This window comes from Nomascus leucogenys, chromosome 24, assembly GCF_006542625.1.
Source record: "Nomascus leucogenys isolate Asia chromosome 24, Asia_NLE_v1, whole genome shotgun sequence".
NCBI classification, from domain to species: domain Eukaryota; kingdom Metazoa; phylum Chordata; class Mammalia; order Primates; family Hylobatidae; genus Nomascus; species Nomascus leucogenys.
In genome coordinates this window covers 11,107,844-11,123,040 of record NC_044404.1, presented here as the reverse complement: position 1 = coordinate 11,123,040, position 15,197 = coordinate 11,107,844, and the positions used below count along the sequence as shown (strand labels likewise).

General features: G+C 38.7%; 1 protein-coding gene across 12 annotated transcripts in view; it reads right to left on the bottom strand.

The window, feature by feature from the left end:
• The window catches only part of KIF1B (kinesin family member 1B), a 153,604-nt gene that overhangs the window by 74,660 nt on the left and 63,747 nt on the right, over positions 1-15,197 (bottom strand). For 11 of the 12 annotated variants that reach the window (XM_030805033.1, XM_030805043.1, XM_030805038.1 and 8 more), the window contains 3 exons: positions 14,541-14,624; positions 14,129-14,309; positions 13,959-14,031 (listed from right to left, as the gene is read on the bottom strand). In XM_030805033.1, coding sequence (XP_030660893.1) covers positions 13,959-14,031; positions 14,129-14,309; positions 14,541-14,624 — 338 coding nt within the window. Of the gene's footprint in view, positions 1-2,479; positions 7,899-13,958; positions 14,032-14,128; positions 14,310-14,540; positions 14,625-15,197 lie in introns of those variants that run through there. The other variant, XM_030805041.1, reaches the window with a different exon arrangement.

Below are 15,197 nucleotides of genomic sequence, written 5' to 3'. Positions count from 1 at the left end.
TAAATGTTCAACAAGTTCTTGAGAGGGCATGGAATGCAGGGAGCAAGGGCTGGGCTAGGAGAGGATCAAGGAACAGTTTATCCACTAACAGGAGGGAAAGCCCAGTACAGGTATGGATGGATGATGCAGGCAAAACTAGACAAAGGAAGAAAACAAAGTTTCTTCTGACTGCTTTTTTTCCTCAGTGAAACAAAAACATTGTCAACTAACAGCAATGAGAGGCCACCTTTCATTCCCAAAGGCACCCGTTAAACCCTTTCAGAGCACCTTCTATTTTTCCATCATGGCACTTGTCACAAAGGTACTGACTCACTACTGGTGTGGTTATTACAGCTGTCTCCCTCCATAACTCTGAGAACTTTATGAGGCCAGGGATCACACATTTGTCACTTACCACTTATCCCAGCAACTGGCATATATCTGTCTTCTAGATCACATACACAGTCACATACTGATCTTTTAGATAAATATTTATCAGAAGTAGCTATCTTCTAGATCTCCAGCCCACTGCCTGTTTCTGTAAACATAATTTGACTGGAACACGGCCACCCTTGTTCATTTCCATATTGTCTATGGCTGCTTTCCTACTACAATAATAGAGTTGAATAGTTTCACAAAAAAGACCACATGGTCCACTAAGTCTAAAATATTTACTATCTAGCGTTTTACAGAAAATGCTTACCAAGCCCCCATTCCAGATCACTGGTTATCAAAGTTGTTTACTGGACCAGCAGCATCAGTATCACCTAGGAACTTATCAGATATGCAAATTTATCAGGTTTCGCCCCAGACCTAGTGAATCAGAAACTCTGGAGGTGGGCCCAATAGTCTGTGTTCTCATAAGACCCCAAAATTCTAACTGACATTAAAGTTTAAGAACCATTCTTCCAGGTTATGGATTTATATGACTGGCGAAGTGAATAAGACAGATACGGCATTTATTCTAGGTGAGTTTACATTCTCATGGAAGAACCAAGCAAGTACAAAGAAAAGATAATTACAGGCCATCATTATTAAAACAGTGAGTCAACTTGTGGTGGGCTGGGCAGAAAGAGCTGAGGAGCTCAAGTTTGGAAGGGGAGGTAAGCATGATGGAAATGGGCTCCAGGCTTGAGAAGTGCAAGAGCCCAGAGGTGGGAAGAAACTTGGCATATACAAGGAACAAAAGGGCAGAGTGCCTGTGGTGTGAGAGTGACAGTGTTAAGAGTGATAGGTAAGCAGCCAAAACATGTAAATCCTTGGAGACTAAAGTAAGACTAAGATTCTTTCATGCAATGGAAAGCCCCTGAGGTCACTGACAAGATATGATTTATGTTTTTAAAAGATGATGTTGGTGACTATGTGGACAATGGATTATAGGGGTCAAGAACAGAAGCAAAGAGACAAGCTAGGGTATTGCAGTACTCTTGATGAGAGATGATGGTGGTACAATTCAGGCACCTCTGAGAAGGTGATATTTAAAGTAAAATCAATATCACCATTCTGAGTTTTCCGGTTAGGCTGTTTTAGACATTAGAGGCTTGGCTCCTAATGGCAGATTATAATTAGCAAGCAATAGCCGGAAGGAAAATATCCACACCCAAGATGACACCCCAGTTGTTGACAACACTTAACTTCGCTCCTCACCACCAGCAGCACTGTGTGGCCACAAGTCTCATCAGCACAGTGTCACTACACATATCACACTGTAATCTTCTGTGTCACCCTATAAATGGTGGGGACATTGCAACTTTTCCATCAGTTTCTCCGACAGCAGAGGAATACAAAGTACCTGAAGGAAAAGGGTATGAGGCCGGAAGCAGACCGATTCAGGCATAACACTTCTCTAAAGTTCCAGATTTCATATTAAAAATTCATGTGGATTTTGTATTCTATCCCATGATGCATGATTATGTTGTTTTTAAACATTAAAAAATAATGTCAGGTCAAAATTTTCAATGAGACTAGTGGTCCATTCCAGAAAAATATTCTGCTTTGTCTTGTTTCCTCTCTAGTGTACCACCGATACTCTGGGTGAAGAAAAGCAGAGGTTAAAGGAGAAAGAAAAGCTGCAGAGTCACTCAAAACTTTTTAGAAATTTAGTTTCTGCCCATATAAAGGGAAATAAATCATTTCATTTAAAAGAACTTCAAAGCAAGAGTATGTAGAGAAAAAACTGAAAACATGGTTCAACTAAACTCAAACCAGAAAGTAATATCCTTGTTCATCTTTTGTAAGAAAAGATTTTATGTAAGTGAAATGTGTCATAAAATAGGGCTGAAAGATCTCATTTAAGATAGAATTTTGTTAAACAGAAAAGGGTAGCTAAAGCAAAAGCTTTAAAACTAATCAAGTTCACATAGAAATATTAAAAAGAAGATTTAGTTTACAACCATCTTCAGATGAAAAAGCAATAAATAAAAGTCAAAACCAGGTTTAGTTAGCATTACCTTGGCTTTCCTTTTCCCTCTTCCCACATAGAGAGAAATCAGACTCTGATAAGATGACTTCAACTTTTATTGAATGAGGTCTTTATTTTTTAACATTACAAACTAACACTCCCTTTCTGAAAAGGCAGATCTTACACTCAAAGACAATCTTCAAGCATTTTTTGTTGTTGTTTAAGAAATTGAGGGGGGGAATCCACAGTTTATTAACAAGAAGATTCAAAACTTCATTTTACAGTAATAATGGGACAACACCTAATACATTTCACAATCAAAAGTGGTTCAAGCTAAGAATATCTAGAACAGATTTTAAAATCTGGGAAAGATGACATAAACTGGACAATTATCAGTATTGCTCATCACAATTTTGGCTCTAACAGTACAGAACAAATGCTTGTTCTGCACTGTGCCTAAGACGGCCCCTTCATTAAGGTTCACCAGGACACAGGCAGCATCCCCTCCTCCCAGTCATTTGTACAAATCATTAAGGCGAATCTACAAAGGACCAGTAAGGCACTGGGGCACAGCAGCTGACTGCAGGAAGTCTATGTAACTTCTGGTAGTAAAACAGCCTTTAATGCAGACATAGGTGTGACAAATTCAGTGTTTTGTTTTTTTCAGTGTCAACTTGCACCTAAAGCACAAAAGGTCACTTCAAGTCATTTCAATGTAATAAACAATTCCCATTCATCACATTACCGGTGAAAAGAGAAATAATTCACTGGGCTAGAAGGAATTAGAAGCAGGAATAAAGAAAATGCCCTTTGGTTTACACTTACTAAAGAGAATGTCTTTAACTCTCCAAGGAATACCATTCTGCTTTGTGAAATTATACCAATTAATTAGGACTCCTCTATTTCCCATTAATGTCGGATCATCACATAACTTCAATAGAATAAACACTTTTTTCCCACTTTGCTATAATAATAGCTAGGGATACCTCAACAATGTAATAATAGTTTAAATTATGACCATTTCTCTTTGGCCTTGTGGTATTTAAGCTTAGAGAAAAATCACATTAAAAAAACAAACAGGCCAGGCGTGGTGGCTCACGCCTGTAATCTCAGCACTTTGGGAGGCCAAGGCAGGTGGATCACCTGAGGTTAGGAGTTCGAGACCAGCCTGACCAACATGGTGAAACCCTGTCTCTACTAAAAATACAAAAGTTAGCCAGGCATGGTGGCATGCACCTGTAGTCCCAGCTACCCAGGAGGCTGAGATAGGAGAATTGCTTGAACCCGGGAGGCAGAGGTTGCAGTGAGCTGAGATTGTGCCACTGCGCTCCAGCCTGGGCGACACAGCAAGACTGTCACAAAACAACAACAACAAAAACAAAAAAACAAAGTAATATGGACCATACCAAGAGCTCACAAAAGCATGGCACTAGCTATTTATTTAGTAAGAGATTCAATTAAGCAATTTTATTCATACAGAATTATTCTCTAGGATAAGCATTTGCTCAGAAATGCATCATGGGACATACACAGCAGTCAATAAAACCTTGGTTAATTTCTTCCTGGTCATGTGTGAAATTAAGGGATATTTTAGCTATCTAAATATTTCAGCAACATGAGGACACCTGGGATTAACAGATGAAGCACAAATATAAACCCAATTCTTTGGAATATCACTGTGGACATAGTCCGTACCACAATCCACAGCTGTAAATGAATATATTATACAACTCTTCATTCTACAGTGTTACCTAATCACCAGTGGAGAGTAACTCATTCACTCCCATGAAAAGACCACTGTAAGAATGAAAATATATGGACCTACCCTATGTTATCTCAAGTTAGGGAAATGAGAGCCCATTTTGCTACAGAGTTGAAACCTGAATAATATAATAAATATTACCTTTTTTTTTTTTTAAAGACAGGTTCTCACTCTGTTGCCCTGGCTGCAGTGCACTGGCTATTCATAGGCAAGATCCCATTACCGATCAGCCTGGGAGTTCTGGCCTGCTCCACTTCCAACCTGGGGTGGGTTCACCCCTCCTTAGGCAAGTTTGTGGTTTCCCGCTTCAGGGATATCACCATATTGATGCCAAACTTACACCCAACTGGCATAGTGTACCACAGCCCAGAACTCCTGGGCTCTAGGGATCCTCCTGCTTCAGCCTCCCGAGTAGCTGGGGCTGTAGGCATGTGCCACCAAACCTAGCAATTATTATTTTTAATCTTAGAAAATAAATTGTGTCTAGAAAGGAATAGTTCGCACACTTATGTCTAAAGAGGAATAAAAAAGGACAACTGGGTTTACACAAAATGCATTGAAGTGACTGATTTGAAGCAGCCTATCAAGTACATTCAAACCAAATGGCACAGGAGATTGTCATCTCAGTAAGTCAACCCATTACAGACATCATTTACCCATGTCTAATCTGCTATAAAACCTCAGTTGAAGACTTCAACTTTTCTAGCTATGAAAGCAAAAATATCTCTCAAAGCTTCTCTTTTTAAGGGGAAAAAATATTAACTGGAAGCAACTTTCTGTGCATTAAGAAAGTATTTTCTTAGAGGCAAAGAAAAAATACTATGATTAAAAATATGTGTTCTAATAAAGCAGAGTGCCCACACGCAAAGGAAAAAAAAAAACATAATCACAATCTTTAAGGCTTCCTTGAATGCTAACTGCTATCTTGGCTGTAGTTTTTCACACCATTTGGAAGACAAGTGTTTGACAGATGATTTCATGTGACTTAGCAATCTTCCAGAACATGAAGTCAGGCAATTTCAGACATCTCTGGCTCTTCACACTGCCTCTTAGAAAAGTTTTTGACAAACTCAAGAGATGAGGAACGACGTAGAAAATAATTCTTTTCTTCCCATTAAAATCCATCTTTCTTAGTGGATTCTCCAGTGAGGCAAACTAAGACCACAACCAAATAAAATGAGGTATTGATACAATAAATGATCATCAGGACTTCGCCTTCCTTGTTTGAGTGTCTACAAGCATTACTACTGCTAACCAAAGAGTAGTTTATTATGTATCATCTCCTTTATTCCAAGCCCAACCAAAGTTAACTTTTATTTCACTATTTCATCAACAATTGGAAAAAAGCAGCACCACAGAGCCATATGCTGTAGCTTTGTCCTCATGTCTGTCCCACTTCTTCCCTCTCAAGCCAAATAACCTCCTTACAAGCTATACAAGTTTTTTGTTGGTATTTCTGTTGGCATGATTTTGGTGAATAGTTCACTTTGTGTGCATGTGTGTCAAATGACACACTGAACTTCAAAATGCAAACCACAAACAGAATCCCAGACACAGTGCCAATTTATAGATTCTGATATGACAAATTTCATACATATTCTGATACATTCAAAAGAAAAAAACCATTATATGAGTTTTTTGTAAAATACAGAATAAAAGAAGACGTGGAAGTTCTGTGGAAGATGCAAAGCTATGTATTGCAAGATATGTTTGAAGACCTTTAGTTTTGGCTTACGAAAATTCTAATTATATTTAAAGAAGGGAACAGACGTGGATGAGAAATCCAAAGCTGTGCCCACCCAGTTGCATGTTATTATTTTTAAACCAATTTCTAACATTTATGAAGAATAACAGACATTTAATTCTGCTTATCAAATTCTCCTCTTGAATTTCTGCATAAACTAAGAGGCAGGTCTTTCTGGATGTCAGATTAATTTATAGGCATTATAAAAACATAACAAACTTACATCAAGATGGGACAAGTCTGTGTAAGTAAGTATATTAATTATCTAGGCACTAAAAAAGGAGGAACGTTTCAGAAAAAGGAGTTTTGATGCTTTATCCAAAATTCCAGAAACTGCCCATTTATGGCATACAAGCAAAAAGGAGGTGTTGAAACTTTTACCAGTGTTTTGTCTTAACAATATAAAACCAGTTAATATTTATAATGTAAATAATAAGAACTCAAGGCCAAAGGTAGAACCAAATCAAATCATGAGCTAACACTGTCTGTTTCTTCCACCATGATTTCAAGTTTGTCCAGTAACTGATTTATACTGTGGTTTCTCGACCAGCTTTGAGATTGGGTGCTGAGAACTGTCTCCTCATCCGCGGAGGTGTCACAAACTGGCTACAGTGGCTGGGTTTGTCAGTCTGCTTCTGATAGGAAGTAGCTGCACTGCCCTCTAACTGACCTCCAGTGTTATAATTATAGTAAGACTGACGGTGTTGATGAATATGGCGCTTTGCCTGGAAAGTCTGTACATCAGCAGTGGGGTGACCACTGTGGGAGTTTAATGACTCCGCAGAGGCAGATGCCTGGCAGCGCGTACTTTTCGGCTGGCCATTATTGAGAGAATTGCTTCTCCAACGTAGTTGAGGTGGCTGTTGCTGATTATTAATGTGCTGCTTGCTAACTTGGATGTGATCTTGACTTCTCATTCCTTGAGAGCCCCATGGAAACTGGGGATCCTTAAAAGCTCCTTTACCCCCTTTTTCTTGGCTCTCTTCTTTATTCCCTTTCCTTGCTTCATCGTCTTTTGGAATCCTAAGCTCTATAACCTCATCTTCTGTTATGATGATATGTGTCCCAGGACTCCAAGAGTTTCTGTGTTTAGGGTTGCTCTTAAAGGGGAAGCGGGGCTTCCGGTTCTCAGGAGGGATGAACCTATGAGGTACATTCTGCCGACGAAGCTGCTTCGTTATCTCCTGCTGTTGCAAGTTCTTAAACCGAATTTGCTCTTGCCTCATCCAACGCAGACGTCCACGTCTAAAAGCTGGATCCCCATTCATCAGCTGGGAAACACGTTCTTCTTTTGCAAGTTCTCCATTGTCTCCTTTACTTACATTATTCTCAGAGGTGCTACTAACACCAGCACCAACAGGCTCCTTTGCTTTGTGGCTTCCTGGGCTTTTCTGTTCCTGAGATCCGATCAGTGGCAAGACTTTTTCCATTTTGAGCATTTTATTTCTTAAGACTTTTATCTCCTCGTCTTTCATATTATTTTGCTTTTTGACTTCTTGCAAAATATCTTCCAGCTTGTCTATATGAACCTTGAGGTCATCTACATCAGTGCTGCCTTTCCCAGTGGCCATGACGTCTTCGATCTTCTCATCCCCAACACCGACAGTATCCCAGACGTCCCTGGCCACTGCCCTCCAGGAGTCCCGCTCATTGGGGTCTTTCTTGCCATACATGGCACAAAGCTCCTTCATCTTGACAATGGCCAGGGCTTCAATCTCCTGCCGACTGTGCCTGAAGTCGTTGAGAGCAACCTCATAGCAAATCTCTTTGACAGCCTGAATTTTAAGATCTGAGATCGTGACCCACTTGGAATCTTTACTCAAGCGCCTTCTTTGGGGTATCTGATACATTTTAATTGGTTCACGTTTCTTCCCACTGCTGGGGAGGCCACATTTTTTAACAATGGTTTGCAACTTGCTGGGAGGTAGCTTTTCTCTCAGAGAAGTAATCAGTTTCCAGCTCTCTTCACACGACCTCTTGTCAGAATCGTCCCCGCTATCAGAATCCGCGTCCTTTGGAAAAACAAAATCAAAAAATGGCCCCAAAATAACCAAAATTAAAATGTAAAAAAGGAAAATTAAATCGAAGAAAAAGCAAGCAAAAAAGCCTTAACCAAATTTAAAAATAAAACCAAAAAAAACTAAAAAACAAAACAAAACAAAAAAACCCCTCAATAATGTGGAAGTCTATTAAGACATATGCCTATGTACATTTCTATTAATATAAAGATTTGCTTATTTGGTGTCCCTAATCCAAATTTCCACTTTCTGGCTTAAGTGATGAAATTTGCCACCAAATTTCTTAGGAGAATTGACAACAGGGATGAGTTTGTCACCCTATGGTCATACAAAATTCAGATGTGTGACTTAACGACCTCACTATCTAACGAAAATGAAGTAAAACCTAGGCCCCACACATCGTGCTAACAACCCATGCAGACACTTCCCCACATTTGCCTTGGTTATTGCTGTTGCTTCTTCCAGAATCTCTTTCCCCCATGAGTGAGCACAGATGCCATACAAAGATGTGACGAGCAGGCGGATTAACAAAGGTTAGTAAGGCTGTAGGACGCCAGGTTTTGTTTAGCTTTACTAAAAGGAGCAGCCCTAGAAAAAAGTTAGAAGATGAGAATGTAGAAAAAGAAGCAGTCAAACAGGGATGATGTTAAAAATGCTAAGAATCCCTATGAGCAGACCATGTCAGTTCTTAATCAACCAAATGTTTTCTTCTGTAAGACAAGAGGGTTTGAAAATCATCTTTCCATGAGCAGAGGATTTGCTATTTTTTGTCATGTTAAATTTATCCATTTCCATTGTACAATTAAAGTGTGTTATCTGGATAACAAGAAAGCTTTTTTTTTTTTTAAAGGATCCTCATAGTGGGTGTGTTTTGTCTTGTTTTTCACACACACAAATCAATAAAGACCTCACCTCCAAAATTTTGAGAAATAAATTACCCGAACAAAAATTAAGCTGGGCAAATATACTTCCACTGAATATAATTTAAAATTCCCCAAGTCATATTTTAATAAGTATAACTTAGAGATATTTTCTATCTAGAAAACCCAGGACATTTTTAGCTATTTGAGGAATATCACTTTAAGTGACAACTCTTCCAATAAACACATAAAACACAAAGATTATACTCTGGTTACACAAAATTGATCCACTTTAAAAGGTTATCTTTAACTCTGTCTTTCCAGCTGTCTTTGCACCATTACCTCTTTTTCAGAAAACCTTACTTAGCCCTTAAAAAGCAGCCTGACTTCACAACAATGTAATTTCAAGGGCTGTTTAGATAATAACCAATAGCTCTTAACTAATACAAGCAAATCTTGATAACATGGATCTCTATGAAAGCAATGTTAGATTTAGAATTCCAAATAATAAGTGGGATTAGAAAGAATTTCTATTCGGGAGATAAAAGTTGCTGGGAAAAGAAAATACTCAGCTGCTCTGCCTATGAAGTAGCCATTCTTTATTGCTTTACTTTCTTTCTTTCTTTTCTTTTCTTTTTTTTTTTTTTTTTGAGACAGAATCTTGCTCTGTCACCCAGGCTGGAGTGCCCGATCTCAGCTCACTGCAACCTCCACTTCTCGGGTTCAAGTGATTCTCCTGCCTCAGCCTCCCGAGTAGATGGGACTACAGGCACCTGCCACCACGCTTACCTAATTTTTGCATTTTTGGTAGAGATGGGGTTTCACCATGTTGGCCCGGCTGGTCTTGAACCCCTGACCTCAGGTGATCCGCCCACCTCGGCCTCCCAAAGTGCTGGGATTACAGGGGTGAGCCACCACACCCAGCTTATTCCTTTACTTTCTTAATAAACATGCTTTCACTTAAAAAAAAAAAAAAAAAAAACTCAACTCATAGATGAGTAGTTCAGGGCAGTCTAATAAATGAAAATAGTTACTAACAGTCAATCTTTTATTCACTGTGGTTACCAAAACTATCTCTAGAGGAGTTTGTTTGTTTGAAACTGATAAATAGTACCTTGCCTCTTAGACCAAAGTTTGTTGTTTTTGTTTGTTTCTTTGTTTGCTTTGTTTTTTGAGACAGGGACCCAAACTGGTCTCAAACACTTGCGCTCAAGTGATCTTCCTGCCTTAGCTGGGACTACAGGCACACATCACCACACCTGACAAAACCAAAGATTTGCCTGTATAGTCACTTTCTAAGGAACAAAAAAGTAACTTTCCACAATAATAATAATAATTTGGCCTCTGAATTTAAAAATCTTGCCACTGATTTGTATTATTTCTATTGACCTACAAATGAGTACTAAGCCCATTTATAACTCCCACCTATTTGATAACTTAGCAACAAAAGCTTGCTAAATTTATACAGACTCTACATTAATTTTTCTTTTCATTTTTAGTTTTAAAAATCAGAATGGCTAATTTTAAGTGATAAATATGACATTCATAAATATTAGATAAAAAACTATGTCTGACTCCTGAAGAGGTTTTGCAAATATGTATAAACTGAATTTTACAGAACATAAACAAATTCTCTTTGATTCTTTCCCACATAACTAACAACTATCACTTTTTTTCTGGCTGTTTTTCTTTTCCTCTTCAAATTGCTTAAGGATGAAATGAATATTACCTAACTCAGGAAATGACAAGTATTCTAAGAATTGTTTTAATATCATGCTTAAGAGACAAAAGTTATCTTTAAACTCTAAAATAAAATATAAATAAGTCTACATAAATCCAAAAGAACTCAACTCAAGTTAAATCTAGCAGCCATCATTTTCTTTCTTTTTAAAATACTGCCATTTTGACTCTGTAGAGTACGTCCTCTTTAAAGTTCAAATGTATCACCCTGTCCCATATTGATGGTAATACTAAAAACTGTATGCAAAGTTTATGTGATATAAATCCTATCTCCATGTCAAAAGAAGAACTTTTTATATTTATTTATTTATATTATTATTATTTGAGACTGAGTCTAGCTTTATCGCCCAGGCTGGAGTGCAGTTGCGCGATCTCGGCTCACTGCAACCTCTGCCTGCTAGGTTCAAGCAATTCTCCTGCCTCAGCCTCCCAAGCAGCTGGGATTACAGGCGCCCGCCACGATGTCCTGCTAATTTTTGTATTTTCAGTAGAGATGGGGTTTCACTATGTTGGCCAGGCTGGTCTCGAACTCCTGACCTCAAGTGATCTGCCAGCCCTGGCCTCCCAAAGTGCTGGGATTACAGGCGTGAGCCACCGCGCCTGGACAGATTTTTTAAATATTTAGATTCATTTATTAAGGAGTTCGAAAAGCTACTGAAGTCTGGTCAATTCACATGTCACAAAATGATCCTTTGGCTTTCATTAAACGCCAAATGCAAAGTAGGCCTCCTAAAGAGACTCTCCAAGGAACTTATGCAAATAAGAAGAGGGAAGATCCCAAAACTGTGTGTAAAAAGCAAGCACAGAAAGGACCAGTGTATCCTAGAGCACTAACTGAAGAAAATACTCAGCACCCTAACAATGTGATGCATTTGGGAACTATCAGAATAGAAAACTCATGAGCCTGAATTCCATTGGTTAATGCTGACATTATGCAAAAAATGATTACATATGGTAAATATTAAATAAATATTTACTGATTAATAATTCCTTTGTATTCTCTCAATGTTTATTCACAGGGTGCATTAGAAATACATCTGTTAATTGACCAATACAGGGTAATATATAAAGATGTTTTCCATTCAGTATTACTACTGGTAGATATTCTTCAGGCTAAAGTGTTAGAAATCAGCTCCTCCCTTAAGTCAAGAAATGAAAGTGGAACAAACAGACCTTTGAGAGGAAAGCAACTTCCTTGCTTTAAGATGCTGCTCTTGAAATCCTGGCTTGCTTTCAGATAAACAGAGCAAACAACAACCAGAATCTGATTATCTGCAGGGTATGTACATTCCCTAGAAACTAAATACGTCTTAGACATTCACTTTCTTTTTATTTAGTGGCCATCTTTATTTTAGAGCACAGAATGATCACCAACTCTTGGTTATGGACAGCACCAGGCATCCTTATTCTGCCGTGCTTAGTTACTCTAAGTGAGGTCCCAGGACCAGCAGCATTGGCATCACCTAGGAGCTTGTTGGAAATGCACACTCAGGTCCCAACCCAGACTTACTCAATCAGTATCTACATTTTTTTTTTTTTTTTTTTTTTTTTGAGATGGAGTTAGGCTCTTGTTGCCCAGGCTAGAGTGCAATGGCGCAATATCGGCTCACTGCAACCTCCACCTCCCGGGTTCAAGCGGTTCTCCTGCCTCAGCCTCCTCCGTAGGTGGGATTACAGGCGCCCGCCACTATGCCCAGCTACTTTTTTGTATTTTTAGTAGACATGGGGTTTCACTATGTTGGCCAGGCTGGTCTCAAACTCCTGACCTCGGGTGATCCACCCGCCTCGGCTTCCCAAAGTGCTGGGATTACAGGCGTGAGCCACCGCGCCCAGCCAAGTTTTGGTTTCCTCAACTGGAGGTAATATTACATATTTTATTTATACATATGCATAAGTAAACAAAGAGGGTTGTTTTGAGGGTCAAATAAATTGATGGATGTTAACGCTCTCTGTAAATTATAAAGCACTATACAAATACAAGGCATTATTGTTAATAATAGAGCTTAATTACACCTATCCTCGTTTGATCTCTCACAGACCATCAGAGGCATGTTATTAGAATGTACTACATTATTAAGATAAAAGACTTCCTGTGTCACAAACCTTTCAAGCCACTAATCACATTGTAGCTAGTTCTTTCTGTTTTCATTAAAAAATGCTAAAAAGGCCTCCTAAAGAGCCTCTGTCGGTAACACTGCTATTATCTTGCCCCAAACCCTTGATTTATTCTTACAATCCATTCTTTTTAGGGCTTTACTATAATTTACAAGATAACAAACTAACTGGTTTAATCCATACCCATGCCTGAGAACTGAGGTACTCTGGAAAAGGTTGCTCTTGCTCAAGTCCTTCGTGTTTCTGGCCCACTTAGCACTAGCCCCTTCTTCTCCATAGCACAGAGCATGACTGTAAGGCTGTAGTTTACATGCTGTATTTTATACTAAGGAAAGAAGCCAGCGTTTGAACTTTCTCCCTAATGCCCACTTGTCTTAAAAGAAAGATACAACTGAATCTTAAAAAATGAGAACTTCCTAAACTGCATCCACGGTATCCAAAGGTTAGTTATACTTTATTCTTACATAGCAAATGAATGCTGAGAAGGTTCTTATAACCACAGCTTTGTTAACCAAAATTGGTTGTTTGGTTGGCTTTAAAAATGAAAATCTAACTAATGGGTCAACTTATTTATTCATGAGATTCAGTTTCTATCAAATCTGGGAAATCAATTACCATTATAAAACGTTGAAGCCATTAGTATTGTATCAATAGCTGGGACCTTAAACAGACTTTCCAGCTGCTCACTCAAATCCTCCTTTCCTCAAAGGAAGCAGGCCTTCTGTCCTGTCCGGGCTGGGTATGCAGCCTCTGCTCCCACTGCTACCACACATGCCACTGAAAACCTGATTGAGAATTCAGACTCCATGCAGGGGAACAGGAAAGGAGTAACACATGCAACTGTGCAGCAACACTTTTAGACACAGTTTAACTTAAAAAAAAAAAATCTGCCCAGCGTAAGAACAATCCCAAAGTCAGCCCAAGAGCAGAGAATTAGTACTATCAAGTGATCAGAAACAAAACCAAGGCAAACTCTCACCAAATTCAATATTCAGAGTAATTATCATTTAAAGAACCACCACTGAAGCAAATTCCAAAACCACTATCAAGAGGCAAAGGCTACCAGAAAAGCTCTATTTCCTTAAAAAGTATTTGGCTGTAACAGAAGTAAAGATTTGGCTTTAAGACATAAAAAGCCCAAAAGAGTACCTCTGTGGACTCTTTTTTCAGGCTACGGCTACCGGGAGATTTAAGTTCATTCTCCATTAAGGAAATTAAGGAATAGTGCTTGGTATCATTGACACAGAAGCAATTCGGGTGAGTGCTGCTCTGTGGAACAGGGAAAGTATGGGAACAAGCTGCCCTTTTCCCAACAGTTTAGCAGATTCAGGACTCCTACCAGTCTCTGCTGCTCCAAAAGAAGATCTGCTTCTTCCTTCTCCTTTTTGTATAAGATCTCCATTTCCTGTAGCCTAGAAGTAAAAAAAAAAAAAAAAAAATCAAGAATGCTATTAATATTACATGTTTAAAAGAAGAAACAGTCATATGGGCTGCGTAACTGTGCATTACCTTTTCTCCATCTCTTGTTTCATATCAATTCCTTGTTTTTCCAGAAGCTCCCTCTGGGCAAACGTCCAGTCCACAGGCTCAGAGGGGGTCTCAGCAGAAGGAGTCTTCTCTCGCTCAGCTCGTGCTTGTTCCGGGTGGTTAAAGCGGAAAACATGGTTTTTACCCATGATGATACGGTTTCCTAGCACAAAACAGAAAAATAGGGTTAAGAAATAATTTTTTAAATATATAGTATCTATTTAATAACCTCACCCCTCCCTAATGTGAAAAGACAGCTTTCAGAGCTGCTGTTTTTACAGGAACAAAAATCCTAATGCTGACTATTACTTCAGCCTTTAAACAGTCAAAAATTAGAGTTGTCACAGAAGCCATGTGCACATTGCTGAAGACGGCAAACCTCTCCCAGTCTCACCTGAGCGCAGCTGAACAGGCTGGGACACCCTCTTGCCATTTACGTAGGTTTCTGAGCGCTCACAGGGCTCTAAGGTCACGATAACTAAGAGGAACAAACACAAACTAATGTTATCATCACAAACTACTGGAATCAAATAATGGAAAGCAGCTGCTTATCAGGATTTGTGGTAAGTAGAATAAATCCCTGCAATCAATCGAGTGGCTGAAGTTGTCTATACAGTAGTTCATTTTGGGGTACCAGAACTAGTCCCAATAGAAGAGGCTATCTGGGGCTATGGCTAACACAAGAACATTTAACTCTATTTGATAAACCTAAGAAGATGATAGGAAATATTAGTTTCAGTGATCTCTGACAGTTCAGTCAATAAAACTCAGAACCGTCAGAAATTGTAAGGATGAGACATAGGTAATAACCAGAAACTAAAGACTGAAAAGCTAATATTTTGATAAGGGAATGAGTGAATTATATAACAGAAAAAATATCATTAAATTGTTTTGTTAATAACCCAGGCAAAAATCAAGACTGACTTTTTCTTCCCTTTTAGATAAAAATAAATTCTGCTGGGTTAAGACTTAATGTCCTTCAAATCTCCTATTACCCAGGATATTTGCTATTTTCTTACTTTTCTATTAAATAATTAACATTCCAGACCAA